Raw genomic sequence first — 18,614 nt, forward strand, 5'->3', positions numbered from 1 at the left:
GAATGAACGCAAGAACAAAGACAAGAACGGACGCACGTCGGAACGAACGTAGGTATGAACTGAGGACTGAACATAGGAACCAACATAGGAACCAACGTAGGAACCAACGCCGGAATGAACGCAGAAAGAATTGTAGGAATGAATGCAAGAACGAAGACAAGAACAGACGAACGTCGGAACAAATGTAGGTATGAACTGAGGGCTAAACAGAGGACCGAACATAGGAACAAATATAGGAACAAACGTAGGAACGAACGTAGGAACGAACGTAGTAACGAACGTAGGAACGAACGTAGGAATGAACGTAGGAAAGAATGTAGGAACGAACGTAGGAGCGAATGTAGGAACGAATGTAGGAACGAACGCCGGAACGAATGGCGGAACGAATGCCGGAACGAACGCCGGAACGAATGCAGAAAGAATTGTAGGAATGAACGCAAGAACAAAGACAAGAACGGATGCACGTCGGAACGAACATAGGTATGAACTGAGGGCTGAACATAGGAACCAACGTTGGAACGAACGCCGGAATGAACGCAGAAAGAATTGTAGGAATGAATGCAAGAACGAAGACAAGAACAGACGAACGTCGGAACAAATGTAGGTATGAACTGAGGGCTAAACAGAGGACCGAACATAGGAACAAATATAGGAACAAACGTAGGAACGAACGTAGTAACGAACGTAGGAATGAACGTAGGAAAGAATGTAGGAACGAACGTAGGAACGAATGTAGGAACGAATGTAGGAACGAACGCCGGAACGAATGCCGGAACGAACGCCGGAACGAATGCAGAAAGAATTGTAGGAATGAACGCAAGAACAAAGACAAGAACGGACGCACGTCGGAACGAACGTAGGTATGAACTGAGGGCTGAACATAGGAACCAACGTTGGAACGAACGCCGGAATGAACGCAGAAAGAATTGTAGGAATGAATGCAAGAACGAAGACAAGAACAGACGAACGTCGGAACAAACGTAGGTATGAACTGAGGGCTAAACAGAGGACCGAACATAGGAACAAATATAGGAACAAACGTAGGAACGAACGTAGGAACGAACGTAGGAACGAACGTAGGAATGAACGTAGGAAAGAATGTAGGAACGAACATAGGAACGAATGTAGGAACGAACGCCGGAACGAACGCCGGAACGAACGCCGGAACGAACGCCGGAACGAACGCCGGAACGAACGCCGGAACGAACGCCGGAACGAACGCCGGAACGAATTTATAGACTAGGCTCAGTGCAAGTTGTTTTACTCTGTCATCCACCCTGAGCCAGCCCACTTTGGAGAAGTGGGTAGGAGTGAGGTGTGATCTGGGGTGGAGGTCTAGAAGTAACCTGACTAGCTTGTTCTGGGATGTTTGGAGTCTAAATTTTATGGTTTTACAGTTACAGTTATAACGTGTGTTGTGGGAAAGCGGACGTGAATACAGGCTGTTGACACGTCACTCAGGTCCGCATGGAGCTGGAGGGGGCGTGGCTTCCAGCTCCGCCTGAATTTCGGGAGATTTTCGGGAGAAAATTTGTCCCGGGAGGTTTTCGGGAGAGGCGCTGAATTTCGGGAGTCTCCCGGAAAATCCGGGAGGGTTGGCAAGTATGAGTTTATTGTCCACAAGTGAATCAAAACCTAAATAAACATAAACAAACTATGATCTGGGCAAGGGATCATAAAAGTTTGCAAGTAAAAAAAAATAATTATTTTGTGTGCATTATAAATGTATGTTTGTTGTTAAAACAACAACAACAACAACAACAACAACAAAACTCAACACTGCCACTTGCCAGATGCTAAGTGTACGACACATTCAAATCCAACCTTTACCCTTCATATTGGGAAAAACAATCAACCACGTTCATAACAAGCTCCACATAGAAAGTATCACAAATTATAAGGATTTTTTAAAGGTACACAACAACAATATGATCACACTGACCTCTATGTCGCCATTGCAGGGTGCTCAGTGCGCATGCGCCACCTCGAAAGGAGAACTGTCGAGGTCGAACTGTAGCATTTCTCCGGCATTGACCGAGCAACAATGCCTTCAGGTTTTGACAAAGAGGCGTACCCAGAGCCTCCTCGGCAGACTCCGGCTGTGGAAAAAAAGACAGCGCTGCCAAACCCGGCGCTCATTTTGACCAAACTCTTCTATTACTCCGTGGACCTGCCCGTCACCACATTTAGAGGTAAGCTAACAGATGCTAGCTCGCTAGCTAGCACAGCACAACAACTCCCTATGAAATAAATACGATTAAACGTACGTTTCAGGCTTGTCTACTAATATTACACCAGTTACAAATCAAATGGTAGTGTGATTTATTTTTATGGGCTTGCCTCTTTGTGCTGTTAAGTTGCTGTTACAAGCTGATATACAGTATATGCCTTGAGCTCTTGTTTTGAAGGCGCCAAGAGCGGAAGTGGTGACACGATGTAGTGGAGCACGAAGACTTTTCTTCTCATTTATGTGGAATAAAGACGAGGAGGACCACTTTATTTCCTTAGTTTTTAATGTATTTGTTATTTTTTTTATAAACGTTTATTTATAAATTTCAACATTTACAAACAGTTGGAAATAATTATCAAAGTAAGTACAAAAACAGTACAAAACAGCGCCAGGGGGTTGTAAATTCAAAGTACCGTATTTTTCGGATTATAAATCGCTCCGGAGTATAAATCGCACCGGCCGAAAATGCATAATAAAGAAGGAAAAAAACATATATAAATCGCATTTTTGGGGGAAATTGATTTGATAAAATCTAACACCAAGAATAGACATTTGAAAGGCAATTTAAAATAAAGAATAGCGAACAACGGGTTGAATACCGTATTTTTCGGACTATAAATCGCAGTTTTTTTCATAGTTTGGCCGGGGGTGCGATTTATACTTAGGAGCGACTTATGTGTGAAATTATTAACCCATTAGCGTAAAATATCAAATAATATTATTATCTCATTCACGTAAGAGACTAGACCAGGGGTCAGCAACCCGCGGCTCCGGAGCCGCATGCGGCTCTTTGATCACTCTGATGCGGCTCAGCAGCTTACTTGCTGAACCCCCCAATTTTCCCGTGAGACTTCCGGATTTCAGTGCATCTCGCAGAAAACTCCCGGGATCAATATTCACCGATTTTCACCCTTACAGCTATAATAAGGGCGTGCCATGATGTTACAACATTTGGCGCCCTCTACAATCTGTATTAACAGTGTGCCAGCGTAACACTTGTTATACAATATACATCTTCTGCTTGCACACGTACGTGACAGCAAGGCATACTTGGTCAACAGCCACACAGGTTACACTGACGGTGACCATATAAAACAACTTTAACACTCTTACTAATAATGCGCCACACTTTGAACCAAAACCAAACAAGAATGACAAACACATTTCGGGAGAACATCTGCACCTTAACACAACATAAACACAACAGAACAAACACCCAGAATCCCATGCAGCCCTAACTCTTCCGGGATACATTATACACCCCTGCTACCACCAAACCCTGCCCCTACCCCAAGCCTGCTCCCTCACACATCAACTTCCCCCTCTCTCTCTCTCTGTGCGACGGTTGAGGTGGGCGGGGTTTGGTAGCGGGGGTGTATAATGTATCCCGGAAGAGTTAGGGCTGCATGGGATTCTGGGTATTTGTCCTGTTGTGTTTATGTTGTGTTACGGTGCAGATGTTCTCCCGAAATGTGTTTGTCATTCTTGTTTGGTGTGGGTTCACAGTGTGGCGCATTATTAGTAAGAGTGTTAGTTTTTTTTATACCGCCACCGTCAGTGTAACCTGTGTGGTTGTTGAGGAAGTATGCCTTGCTGTCACCTATGTGAGCAAGCGGAAGCCCCATGCAACATGTGGCTGATCAGGCACGCTGGTTGTAGTGGGCGCTATATGCTGTACCATCACAGCACGCATGACGCTGACAAGCGCTATTCATTTAAAACCCGCGTGCCGCACCAGCTTTAAAATTCCACATGTCTGAGACCCCTGATTTTATACATAGCACAAAGCAAAAATAAAACTTTGTATGCAGTGTTATTTCATTTAAAATTCCAAAATGTTTGCGGCTCCCATTGTTTTCTATAATTTGTGAAACTGGTCAAAATGGCTCTTTGACTGGTAAAGGTTGCCGACCCCTGGACGAGACGTATAATATTTCATGGGATTTAGCGATTAGGAGTGACAGATTGTTTGGTAAACGTATAGCATGTTCTATATGTTATAGTTATTTGAATGACTCTTACCATAATATGTTACGTTAACATACCAGTTGGTTATTTATGCCTCATATAACGTACACTTATTCAGCCTGTTGTTCACTATTCTTGATTTATTTTAAATTGCCTTTCAAATGTCTATTCTTGGTGTTGGCTTTTATCAAATACATTTCCCCAAAAAATGCGACTTATACTCCAGTGCGACTTATATATGTTTTTTTCCTTCTTTACTATGCATTTTCGGCCGGTGCGATTTATACTCCGGAGCGATTTATAATCCGAAAAATACGGTATATAATAAACAAAGTGCAAAGCCATCGGCTCACTCAATCTCGGTAAATAACTTACATTTGGAACACAGCATCATCGTTTTCACAGCTTTTTGCTTGTTAGAGGTAGAGAGTGTTTTAATGTAGAGTTCTAAAAAAAATTTTAAAGACAAAAAACAGGTTGGGTATTGAGAAACTTTTTATTATATTATTTATGAATATAAAACTTAGCCAATTTTCAATCTGGCCCATCGGACATTCCCAAATATTTGTTTTAGATGTTTAAGATGGAAAGTGTAGCTGCCATTATGATGTGCAGTGATGTTTTCAAATGACCGTAAGTCTTCAACTATTCAACATATTTCAATGGTTGGAATCTGCGCTTTTGCATGATATTTTAGTGACTAGTTTTGTCCTGATACCAATATTATTTTGATACTTTTCGGTACTTTCCGATACTTTTCTAAACAAAGGGGACCAGAAAAAATTGCATTATTGGCTTTATTTTAACAAAAAATCTTAGCGTGTGTGACGGACCGGTACTTTTTAGAGGCGGTATGGTACCGAATATGATTCATTAGTATTGCGGTACTATACTAATACCCGTATACCGTACAACCCTACTAGTGACTATGGTAATCTACGTCGACGAGGCACCAAGCAGTGTGGGTGGGGAGCGTTTCCACAGAGTGTTTCCAGAGCGGCCAGCCTGAAATGCGAGTGTCAGGGACAGATGTTGAAGGAGATTTTTACAAGAAAGTTCTACAGTTTAGTGATATATCACATATATCAGATTGTAGATGTTTTTTTGTTTTTTACCCTTCACATTCATATTTCGCAGTGTTTGTTGCATTTGGCTTGATTGTAGAATATGTAGATTGAGAGGGGGTATAGTGACGTTCATATGTTCTCAATATTCAGGGTTTTATCGTTCATAGAAAAAATTACAATTCCATTCCGTTTTTAAGGCGGTCTGTCATAACATTTTTAACATTCGATCAGACTTTAGTGTGAGGTAGGGATGTCCCGATCCGATATTTGGATCGGATCGGCCGCCGATATTTGCCAAAAATTGCGTATCGGCAAGGCATGGGAAAATGCCGATCTAGATCCAGTTTAAAAAAAAACTGCGGTCCGTGTTTTCCAACGCACTTATTTAAATAATACATTCCACTTTTCTGCTGCTCCGTAATTTCCGTTCCGCATTTTCCAGCACACCTTCAACACATCCACAATTCTCACGCAGTTGCTTTTAGCTGCTGGCATTACACGACAGGCTCTTCTCACTCTTTCCTGTGTCTCCCTCTCACAGACAGCGAGCGCACCTTCTTACACTTGTCACATACTGTCACGTCATACGTCACATACGTATACGTCATACGTCACATAAGTATACGTCCTCCCGAGCAGAGAGGTAGCAGCATGGCTAACGTTAGTTGTGATGCTAGCGCAGCCGTGCGAGCAATGCTCCCTCTAAGGTGCTCGCCTGTGCAATTGTGCACTGTTTAAGCGTCCTCTGCGCATAGCAAATCTATGCCACGCACAAAATCTAATAGAAAAATAAGCGCATAACAATTTTCGACACACGGACACGACAGAGAAAACAGTTTTCGTCATCATTGTTCAAATATTGTGACGTCTGTCGAGACGCTTATCTCCATTCGGTGCCACACGCCCACACCATCAAAATGCCGAGGCAAAAATTTCCACATCAACACCGTATGAAAAAATTAGTGATTTTTTTAGTTGTGATTTCCTTCTCTGCATGAAAGTTTAAAAGTAGCATATACTAATGCAGTATGAAGAAGAATGTTTTAATGTAGACATGCAAGCCTTGAAAGAAAATGTTGAAAATCAAGACTACATTTCCTGCAAATGGGTGCATTTCTACCCTATATTTTAACTTTAGATTTATTCTCATATCAAACTTTTTTGGCTGTCTTTTTGACACTTACATCCGGCGCCCCCCTCCACACCTTGGATTATAAATAATGTAAATAATTCAATGTGATTATCTTGTGTGATGACTGTATTATGATGATAGTATATATCTGATAGTATATATCTGTATCATGAATCAATTTAAGTGGACCCCGACTTAAACAAGTTGAAAAACTTATTGGGGTGTTACCATTTAGTGGTCAATTGTACGGAATATGTACTTCACTGTGCAACCTACTAATAAAAGTCTCAATCAATCAATCAAAACACATAGAATCATCATACTGCTGTGATTATATGCATCAAGTGTTCATTCAAGGCTAAGGCAAAATATCGAGATATATATCGTGTATCGCAATATGGCCTTAAAATATTGCAATATTAAAAAAAGGCCATATCGCCCAGCCCTAGTTCAATGATGCCATTTTTGTTTGTCATGTATAATTTTGTCTATTTTGTGTTTATCCTTGAATAAACAGGTCAGTTTCTTGTTACCAACCATTGTGTATTATTCAAACTCCCCTAATTCAGCTGGCTAGTTGTTATCAAGAGTACTAAAACCCTTTTCAACATGATTCTGACAACTAAGTAGGATAAATAACTTTAAACTTTAATACATGCTCGGATAGGCCAGTATCGGTCAGTATCGGTATTGGTCAGTATCGGTATCGGTATCGGAAATGCAAAAACAATATCGGTATTGGATCGGAAGTGCAAAAACCTGGATCGGGACATCCCTAGTGTGAGGTTTTGTATTAGTTTTCCTAAAAATAGATATACCGGCCCCCAGACACACTTTTTTCTCTAAATTTGGCCCCTGAGTCAAAATAATTGCCCAGGCCTGGCCAATAGTATAATTAGGTTGCAAAGGTAAAATTCCTTTTCAAATTTGTTTTCATACAATGTAAATCCAAATAGCACATCTTTAAAACAAAGCACACATTTGTCATGAATATTGGTCCAGGATGAAGCGGCAGATAACATCAATGTCCTTCTTGTATCTAACCATCACAGTCTTTACAGGGCTTTATTTCCTTTCTTTCAAAACCTCCGCTCCACTACAACGTGTCACCACTTCCACTCTTAGCGCCTTCAAAATAAAAGCTCAAGGCATATACTGTATAACAGCTTATAACAAGAACTCAACATGACAAAGAGGCAAGCCCATAGTGGTCAGGTGGTCAGCTAGCATGCAACCATTAGCATTTGTCAACTGTTTAAAATGTCACTAAATCTCATGTCCTCACTTCCTAGAAACCATCGACAGCATTCGGGCTAAAAACAGGTTGGTCTACTACCACGAGAAGTTCCGCCGTGTTCCCGAGCTGATCGACTGCCACGAGGGAGACCACGTGTGCTTCTACGAGGCTGAGATGCAGTGGAGGAGAGACTTGTGAGATTGCATTTATGTTTCCCCCATGATGCTCAGCGCCATTGTGTGTGTACATTTAGTGGACACTTTATTAGGTACACCTGAATTGATCATGAAGAAGCTCAACATAAATTTAGCAGTGCAGTCATTGGTCAGTCACCCCTGAAAGAGATCAATCAATCATTCAATGTTTACTTATATAGCCCTAAATCACCAGTGTCTCAAAGGGCTGCACAAGCCACTACGACATCCTCGGCTCAGATCCCACATCAGGGCAAGGAAAAACTCAACCCAGTGGGACAATGAGAAACCTTGGAGGGGACCGCAGATGTGGGGTCCCCCACCCCTGGGCGACCAGTGCAATGGACGTCGAGTAGATCTAACATAATAGTGTGAGAGTCCAGTCCATAGTAGATCTAACATAATAGTGTGAGAGTCCAGTCCATAGTAGATCTAACATAATAGTGTGAGAGTCCAGTCCATAGTGGATCTAACATAATAGTGAGAGTCCAGTCCATAGTGGATCTAACATAATAGTGTGCGAGTCCAGTCCATAGTGGATCTAACATAATAGTGTGAGAGTCCAGTCCATAGTGGATCTAACATAATAGTGTGAGAGTCCAGTCCATAGTGGATCTAACGTAATAGTGTGAGAGTCCAGTCCATAGTGGATCCAACATAATAGTGAGAGAGTCCAGTCCATAGTGGATCTAACATAATAGTGTGAGAGTCCAGTCCATAGTGGATCTAACATAATATTGTGAAAGTCCAGTCCAGAGTGGATCCAACTTAATAGTGAGAGTCCAGTCCATAGTGGATCTAACATAATAGTGTGAGAGTCCAGTCCATAGTGGATCTAACATAATAGTGTGAGAGTCCAGTCCATAGTGGATCTAACATAATATTGTGAAAGTCCAGTCCATAGTGGATCTAACATAATAGTGAGAGTCCAGTCCATAGTGGATCTAACATAATAGTGTGAGAGTCCAGTCCATAGTGGATCTAACATAATAGTGTGAGAGTCCAGTCCATAGTGGATCTAACATAATAGTGAGAGTCCAAAGAGAGACATTGCTGTGGATCCTGAGTTGATCTGGAAGTCCAGGACTCAGTTCTTGAGTAGTTTTTTTCAATGAATACTCACTATTACTCAAGTAATTATTGGGATGACTATGTTTTATTGGGGCAGCGCGGTGTAAGATGGGTTAGTGCGTCTGCCTCACAATACTAAGGTCCTGAGTTCAATCCCTTCAAGCTCGGGATCTTTCTGTGTGGAGTTTGCATGTTCTCCCCGTGACTGCGTGGGTTCCCTCCGGGTACTCCGGCTTCCTCCCACCTCCACAGACATGCACCTGGGGATAGGTTGATTGGCAACACTAAATGGTCCCTAGTGTGTGAATGTTGTCTGTCTATCTGTGTTGGCCCTGTGATGAGGTGGCGACTTGTCCAGGGTGTACCCCGCCTTCCGCCCGAATGCAGCTGAGATAGGCTCCAGCACCCCCCCGCGACCCCAAAAGGGACAAGCGGTGGAAAATGGATGTTTTATTGTTACTTGAGTCATGTTATCAAAAGTAACGGTACTCTTGCTTGAGTGCAATTTTGGGCTCCTCTCCCCATCTCTGCTGTTAGAACATTAGAACCAAGTCAGTTACCATTGACATGTGTTGTTCTGTGTTCCACTACACCCCAGTAAAGTAGACCAGGAGATCGTAAAAGTGATCCAGGAGCGTGTCAGGGCCTGTCACCAGAGAGAAGGTCCCAGCTACGAGGAAAACTGTTCCAAGGAGATGCAACAGTTCGAGGAAGTTGCCAAGAACTTCCAGTCACGCTGTGAGTTTGTACATCTTCCTTTGCTGAAGGCTAATTAGATGCACGAGTAAACAAATTGTGTCATTGAAATGTTATATGATGTGTTTACATTTTTAATTGCCTTTTAGCCTAACATCCTGGAGCTCTTCCTTGTCTTAGAAGTGCAGTTCAACTGATTTTATTAGGGCTGCAGCTAACGATTATTTTTCTATCGATTAATCTATAGATTATTTTTTTCGATTAATCGGTTAATCTATAGATTATTTTTTCGATTAATCTATAGATTATTTTTCCTTTTGCCGATTTTTTTTTTTTTTTTAAATGAAGAGGAAAAAATAAATGTAGGCCAGTTTTTTCAAAAGGCATGGCTTTTATTTACAAAAAAAAAAGTATGGCCACTCAGTCAACATTGACAACAACATGACAAAATATTCTGTAACAATGTAAACATTTAAAACTTTTAACATTTAACAAAATTAAAAGTAGCTTATTTGCTTTTTAATGTGCAAATATAAAAGTAAACATCCAGTGCAAATCTTAATATTCTGGAATAGTATAAGCATTTCAAAAGTAAAAGTATTGCTTATTTTGCTTTAAAATGTGCAAAAATAAAGATAAACATCCAATACAAAAAAGTGCAAAACGGAAATATTCTGTAACAAGTGTAAACATTTCAACAAAAGTAAAAGTATTGCTTATTTGCTAAAATGTGCAAAAATAAAGCTAAACATCCAATACAAAAAAGTGTACAGTGTAAACATTTTAACAAAAGTAAAAGTATTGCTTATTTTGCTTAATAACACAACAATGATAGTATGATTAAAGTGAAAGTTAATTGTTGGTTTGTACATAGTATATGTAACTGTTAATGTTGTAAAAGGTATTTGCACAACTAATTAACGTTAGCGTTTGTGACACGTCTTGTGCCGTGGGGTTCTTTCAGGACCGACAGACTGGACGCCAGACGGCTTTGCCAGGTTTACAATCTTTTAATTTTACACAAAGTCTTTTCTCTTCCAACTGCGCGGATCGCGCACCTGGGCACGATTGCGGCGTCGCTCCCGGCGCGCCCCGCCTCGCCGCCGCCGCCGCCTCTCCACAGCGTTAAAGAGGAGCGCGTCTTTGTAAACACTGAACAGGCACGCCAAACGCGCCTCTCAGAGCGAAACGGTGCTTTAGTTTATGAATTTACAACGCAGATACAAATGACACATTCATGTTTTTGTGTAATAATGACAACGTATACGCACGCGGACGATTGACTTGTTGATGGTGATGGCAAGAACGCTGTCGGGGGTTTTCTTTTCAAATGTTCCTTCATAGCCGTTGTGCTGCTATGATAGGCCATTTCCGCTCGACACAGTGTGCATACAACAACATTATTAGGCCGTTTATTGAAATACTCCCACACTTTTGACGACTTTTGGCGTGCTTTTTTCCCCTCGCTCGCATCGTCTGCTTTGCGCTCCGCCATGACAGTAGTGTGACGTAAATATGCGACGCGCCGACGCACAAAAACGGCGTCGACATATTTACGTAACCGATGACATCGACTACGTCGACGCGTCGTTTCAGCCTTAGATTTTATTATTGGCCCCTGATTATATTCCACAATTTAATCTAATATTTCATATTTAATTGGCTTTAGATGTAGGATAGGGACATTTTTTCTATATTTATAAACCCTCATTAGGTTAAATCATTACCAGACAAGGCTGAACTTGTGTATGGAAGTGACAGACGAACAAAACAAACATGCTCATTTAATCCTTCGCCAGATGATGTAATGCCTGGGGTTTGTCTGTTCACACTAGTGTACCGTGAGATATTGTTTGGTGTGCCGTGGGAAATTATGCAACTTCACCTAATTGGTCAGAAAAGTAATTTTTTTTGCAAACCAATAATTATAATCCACAAGCAATGTGCCGTTGTAGTATGGAAGTAGAATTGTCTCACATCAATGTATGTATATCAATATGACATACTTGCCAACCCTCCCGGATTTTCCGGGAGACTCCCGAAATTCAGCGTCTCTCCCGAAAACCTCCCGGGACAAATTTTCTCCCGAAAAACTCCCGAAATTCAGGCGGAGCTGGAGGCCACGCCCCCTCCAGCTCCACGCGGACCTGAGTAACGTGTTGACAGCCTGTTCTCACGTCCGCTTTCCCACAATATAGGCGTGCCTGCCCAATCATGTTATAACTGTAGAATGATGGAGGGCGAGTTCTTGGTTTCTTATGTGTGTTTATTGTTAGGCAGTTTCATTAACGTCCTCCCAGCGCGGTAACAACACACAACAACAGCAGTCAAGTTTCCGTCTACCGTAAAGCAGTTCGTCTGCCGTAAACAGCAATGTTGTGACACTTTTAAACAGGACAATACTGCCATCTACTGTACATGCATATGTGACCCACCCATAATGTGTCACATTTTTGTGTTGATTTATTTATTTTATTTTGTGGTTTGAATTAGTTTTTTGAGCTGTCATTACACATTTATCAGTATTCACATTGGTCAGTAGGGGGCAGTAGGGCGTTTCTTCCCAATTGAATGCTATCACCAGTCTGTGAACAATTGAAACGTCCTGTGTGCTTTTTCCTCCTGTATAACAGGTTAGTTTTGGTGAATCAACTCACTGAATAATATCCATGTGATCTTTATAAGTTTAAGTATACATTCTGATGGTGGAGCCTAACTCTAAAGTGTTTGTGAATTGTAGTTTGTATTTGTGAATGATTCCAGTGCACAGCTGCAGTAATCAATACAAAATGGCGACGTGAGTGCGCAATGTTTATATAGGAACTTCTGATCCTAATTCAGACTCCCAAATTAGAGCTCTCATTTTCTTATTGATTTTATAATGTATATTTGTATAATGTGTGTGTTCTGAAATAGTGACAGAGAATAGAACAAGGATGGACAATTCAACCCTTAACTCAACGATGAGTGTTGTGTGTGTGTATATGTGTAAATAAATGAACACTGAAATTCAAGTATTTCTTTTATTTATATATATATACCGTATATATATATATATATATATATATATAATAAAAAATTATATATATAGCTAGAATTCACTGAAAGTCAAGTATTTCTTATATATATATATATATATATATATATATATATTAACCACGCCCCTGCCCCACCCCCGACCATGCCCCCCACCCCCTGAAATCGGAGGTCTCAAGGTTGGCAAGTATGCAATATGATATTTATACATATGCATATATTAATAAATATACAAATAAATAAATAATTTGTATAAACGCATATTTGTAAATATATTTTGGGGATTTGAAAATATATACCAATAAAATGTATAAATATAAAAATGTGACATACAAATAAATCAAGAATTTGTATAAATAAACGTGTATTTGTAAATATATTTTTGAGATTTGAATATAAATATGCTTGATTTTGTATTGAATTTGCATATGTGGATCGCTTTTTTGCTTTTGTGTCTGAGACATTCCTCCCACAAAGCAGATGCACAAATAAATGTGACCTCCACACTCCCCGGAACAACCAGCAGAGGGCACTGCAGGTTGTTAGACATGGTCAGACACTGGCGAGCCAATCAGAGGCACACTAGGGAGGGTCATATGATGATTGATATATGATGATGATTTGACACACATTGCACTGATAAGAGATCAGTATCTTTAAACGGCATTGATACAATAAAATAAGCAACTGGATAAATTAGCATTAGCTAATACAACGCTAACGTTAGCAAGCTCAGGCCCGTTGCGTGTTCTCTCTGTAAAGACGTGGATTGTTTTTGTGCAGAGAACTCCGGGCATTTTGCATATAATGCTCTGTGACCCAGACCGCTCTGGCTGCAGTGCCCTCTGCTGGTTGTTCAGGGGAACTTATACAAATTCTTCACTTATTTGTATGTCACATTTTTTATATTTATACATTTTATTTGTATATATTTTAAAATATCAAAAATATATTTACAAATACGCATTTATTTATACAAATTATTTATTTGTATTTGTATATTTATTAATACACGCATATGTATTGATATCATATTGATATATATAAGTTGATGTGAGACAATTCTACTTCCATATTGTAGAGCAGGGGTGCTCATTACGTCGATCGCGAGCTACCGGTCGATCTCGGAGGGTGTGTCAGTCGATCACCAGCCAGGCATTAAAAAAATAGTCCTAAAAATGAGTGATCATAAATCTTCACTATGACGTCACTTTCGTCACTTGATTGACATTCACGGCACCCGAGGGTCTTCTGAGATGACGCTGGCTGCTGCCAGCTCATTAAAATTACCGACTGGAAGGCGAGAAACACTTTATTTCAACAGACTCTGGCGCCGTACCTGTCGTCAAAACTCCAAAGACCGACTGCACAGTTGCGCTAACAAAATAAGAGTCTCAGAAAGCTGGCGTGCACAAGCTAGCAAGCTACGGAGTTTGCCGACAATGTATTTCTTGTAAAGTGTATACAAAGGAGTACGGAAGCTGGACAAATAAGATGCCAAAAACCAACCACTTTCATGTGGTATTGGACAGAAAGGAGGACTTTTTTTCTCCTCCATTCGAAAATGCGGACGTTATCAGCACCACTGTCTGATTCCTATCAATGCAAGTCATCAGAATCAGGTAATACACCAACTTATATTCTTGTCTTCATGAAAGAAAGGAATCTGTGTGTTAAACATGCTTGTATTATCTTTAAACACCTTTAATTTTTTAACAATATTAACTGTTAAACATGCTTGTATTATCATTAAACACCTTTAACTTGTTAACAATATTAACTATATGTGCTAAACATGCTTGTACTATCATTAAACACCTTTAACTTGTTAACAATATTAACTATATGTGTTAAACATGCTTGCATTATCTTTAAACACCTTTAATTTTTTAACAATATTAACTATGTGTGTTAAACATGCTTGCATTATCTTTAAACACCTTTAACTTGTTAACAATATTAACTATGTGTTAAACATGCTTGCATTATCTTTAAACACCTTTAACTTGTTAACAATATTAACTATGTGTTAAACATGCTTGCATTATCTTTAAACACCTTTAACTTGTTAACAATATTAACTATATGTATTAAACATGCTTGTATTATCATTAAACACCTTTAATTTTTTAACAATATTAACTATATGTGTTAAACATGCTTGCATTATCATTAAACACCTTTAACTTGTTAACAAAAACATATATTTCATAAATAAGTAAATATAAATTATATATATGAATGAGGTAGATCCCCACGACTTGATCAATTGAAAAGTAGCTCGCCTGCAGAAAAAGTGTGAGCACCCCTGGTGTAGAGTGTCTGTGCTGTCTGGAGATCAGCATAGTAACCATGTAGTACTCCTCTGTACCAGTAGGTGGCAGCAGGTAGCTTATTGCTTTGTAAGCCTACTTTGAGACAAGAGAATTAATGATGGTTATGGTTTGAAGTCATATCGAACAATTGCGTCTGGTATTTGATGAGAACGACTTTATATTGTCAATATAGGCTATTGAGTTTTGTGTTTAACATTGTTTCTGTCATGTATTGGGTACTCAGGTCACAGGACATTGTAAGGGGAACTTAAGGGCGGGGGACACAGGATATGACGACATGTGTTGTGTGTTGGACACCTGGAAGTAGAAAAAGTAAGAGCGGGAATAAAAGGCAGAAAGACAATAAGCTTTCTTTTGGTGTATTAAGCTTAGATTGCTAAAAAGTGACAAGTTTGGCACACAACAATGGTGACGAGGATGGGATAGTGTCCACCTGGATTTTTTCAATTAAAAAAAAGTGCCTTGGCTCAAAAAGGTTGACACTGTACTACGTACCTTTTTCATGTCGATTTTTTCCCTTTTTGTCCCAGATGAGGATCTTGGAGCTTATGCCAATGCGAGGAGATGTCTCATGAAGCAAAAAGAGAGGATGATTGCAGCTCAAGCCCAAAATGCTTAATCACCCTCATCTATCCTGTGTAATAGTTGTAAAATAAAGTGTTATAAATCATATTTGGGTTGTTTTTTTTTGAAACTGCCAAAACAGAAAATGCACTAAGCCTGTTAAATGTAGCATATATTCATCAGTGCAAATACTTCTAGGACCAGACCATATGAAGTTAAGACTGCTTGAAAAAGGTTAACTTTAAGATGTTTAGAAGCAACAGGTGAGATTTTATCATATTATACTTGGAGTTTGTGGTGGTTTATTGGAGCCATAAAGTTATCAAAACTTGTATTGATTTTCTTCTACATATACAAGGGGTGTAACGGTACACAAACATTTCAGTTTGATTCATTTTCGGTACAGTAAGAAAACAAAATATACATTTTGGGGTTATTTACCAAATTTGCAAAATCTTCCACCAAAAATATTTCTTAGTGGAATATTTGATGTGAAGTAATAGGAACCTTGGATAGGTCAATAATTCATAATAACATTGATTTTGATTCATGCACCTCCAAGTCCGAGTCCATGGTTCTCGCCCGGAAAAGGGTGGAATGCCATCTTCGGGTTGGGGAGGAGACCCTGCCCCAAGTGGAGGAGTTCAAGTACCTCAGAGTCTTGTTCACGAGTGAGGGAAGAGTGGATCGTGAGACCGACAGGCGGATCGGTGCGGCGTCTTCAGTAATGCGGACGCTGTATCGATCCGTTGTGGTGAAGAAGGAGCTGAGCCGGAAGGCAAAGCTCTCAATTTACCGGTCGATCTACGTTCCCATCCTCACCTATGGTCATGAGCTTTGGGTCATGACCGAAAGGACAAGATCACGGGTACAAGCGGCCCAAATGAGTTTCCTCCGCCGGGTGGCGGGGCTCTCCCTTAGAGATAGGGTGAGAAGCTCTGTCATCCGGGGGGAGCTCAAAGTAAAGCCGCTGCTCCTCCACATGGAGAGAAGCCAGATGAGGTGGTTCGGGCATCTGGTCAGGATGCCACCCGATCGCCTCCCTAGGGAGGTGTTTAGGGCACGTCCGACCGGTAGGAGGCCAAGGGGAAGACCCAGGACACGTTGGGAAGACTATGTCTCCCGGCTGGCCTGGGAACGCCTCAGGATCCCCCGGGAGGAGCTGGACGAAGTGGCTGGGGAGAGGGAAGTCTGGGCTTCCCTGCTTAGGCTGCTGCCCCCGCGACCCGACCTTGTATAAGCGGAAGAAGATGGATGGATGGATGGATTTTGATTCATTATGATGTTTTGAGCAATGACAGTTTGAAAGAAAAAAACAGCTTTGTTTTATTAGTCAACATTGGAACTTTTTCTAAATTACATTTAACCTTTTTATTTCACTTTTATGTTTATTTTAATAGTATTTTTAGAATGTGCCGTGGGCCTTTAAAACATTAGCTGTGGGCCGCAAATGGCCTCCGGGGCACACTTTTGACACCCCTGCTATAGATAATAAAAAATTAAATGTGATAAATCTATGGATAAAAAGCAGAGCCTGGCGACGCATGCGCGTTTATCATAACTCTCTCTCTCTCTCTCTGTCTCTGCCCCTCCCTCACCAATGCTGCTGTGCACACAATTTGTTTTGTTTTTAACCCCTTCTTAACCCTGAACGTACATTGAAAATACACACAACCCTAACTCAAAATGCCGGACATTTGAGGCATTTAAGAAACTCCGCCCTGACAGCTCCGCAAAAGAGGACATGTCCGGTGAAAAGAGGACGTATGGTCAGTCTATCCTAGCCCGTTAGCTGCTAGCATGCCGTGTGTTGTGCCTCGGTGTGCATTGTTTACACAACGTGCGTTACGCTACTTAATATGTCCGTGTGGAAACTCGTTCGGTACCCCTCCGAACCGAACCCCCCGTACTGAAACAGTTCAATACAAATACACGTACCATTACACCCCTACCATATACACACGCAAAATGATCGATTGCATTCAGACAGGTTAGAATGTTGCTAAAACCATCACTTTTCTATCAGTCACAGTGACTTTTCAAAACAAAAATATTACAGCAAAAATCATATGGGTTGATTGACATGTTTATTCTGTAAGCTAACTTCAATAGTTTGAAATTATTTTGACAGTTAATGCCAGTTATCCTGTCAACCTTTCACAAGACTTCAATTTGTTAATTGAAAGTATAAACACTTTTTACAGTAAACAAATGGTAAAACAGTACTAAACAATTCCATAAAAAAAAAATTGGTGTCATTAACTTTCTGTCCAAGCTTGTATAATCTACTGCCTTGTTCAATTGTAAAAAATATTATGTGCCTAAAATTCACATTTCTATCACAATTATCATACTGTAAACATGGTAAGCTAACTTCATTAAAATTAATAGTCCTGTCAATAGCATGGAATTACAATTCAAACGTAGTTTTTTTGTAAGCCTTTCAAAAGAATTCAAAATATGAAAAATTAATGAAAATTAATTCAAGCCATCAGACACTTGAAAAGTGGCACATCACATCTCTAATGTAATCATTTGAACTTTTCAACAGAAATAGCACTGCAAAAATATTAAGGACATACTTCTGTATTTTGGTAGTTATGCTGTCAACATTTAACAAGATTTCTTCAACTTGGACTTGAAAGCATAAATAGTATAAACACTTTTAACAGTATAACAGTACTAAACAATTCCAATAGATAACATTGGTGTCATTACCTTTTTGTGGCTAAAATCCAAATGTATTCTATCAGATTGATCATACTGCAAAAATGATATGGTAACTTTTGGGCGACGAAAAACGTTGAAAGTTTTCCACTTGTATCGCTAGCAACGGCATTAGACTTGTGTTCTTTTTGTCCCAACGTGGTCTTTTACATCGCTAATTCCTCCGTGTCCAATCGAAAAATCTTGTCTGCACAAGGTGCAATTCGCGTAGTTTTCACCCTTTTTGGAACGGATAATTATTCCCGGATAGGCTTTTGAATATTCTTCACGGAATGACTGCAGTTTTCTTTTCGGTTTAAGACTCGTTTGCGATTTTTCTCCGGCTGATTCCATGATCGTTCGCTCGTTTGGAAACA

The 18,614-nt window shown here is 40.1% G+C and overlaps 2 protein-coding genes across 2 annotated transcripts in view; one reads left to right on the plus strand and one right to left on the minus strand.

Annotated features, from left to right (window-relative positions):
- LOC133615621 (large ribosomal subunit protein uL3-like) overlaps positions 1 to 1,981 on the minus strand; it is a 47,783-nt gene extending 45,802 nt beyond the window's left edge. The window contains exon 1 of the mRNA XM_061974356.1: positions 1,943 to 1,981. The gene's annotated coding sequence lies outside the window, so the exon portion shown is untranslated. The remainder of the gene's footprint in view (positions 1 to 1,942) is intronic.
- On the plus strand, positions 1,966 to 15,639 carry ndufb10 (NADH:ubiquinone oxidoreductase subunit B10). Its single transcript, XM_061974357.1, has 4 exons — positions 1,966 to 2,192; positions 7,690 to 7,828; positions 9,498 to 9,637; positions 15,498 to 15,639. Exons 1-4 carry the CDS (start codon positions 2,045 to 2,047, stop codon positions 15,584 to 15,586), a joined length of 516 nt encoding a protein of 171 aa, XP_061830341.1. The 5' UTR covers positions 1,966 to 2,044; the 3' UTR covers positions 15,587 to 15,639.
- The last annotated feature ends 2,975 nt before the right edge of the window (positions 15,640 to 18,614 follow it).

This window comes from Nerophis lumbriciformis, linkage group LG22, assembly GCF_033978685.3.
Source record: "Nerophis lumbriciformis linkage group LG22, RoL_Nlum_v2.1, whole genome shotgun sequence".
Lineage (NCBI taxonomy): Eukaryota > Metazoa > Chordata > Actinopteri > Syngnathiformes > Syngnathidae > Nerophis > Nerophis lumbriciformis.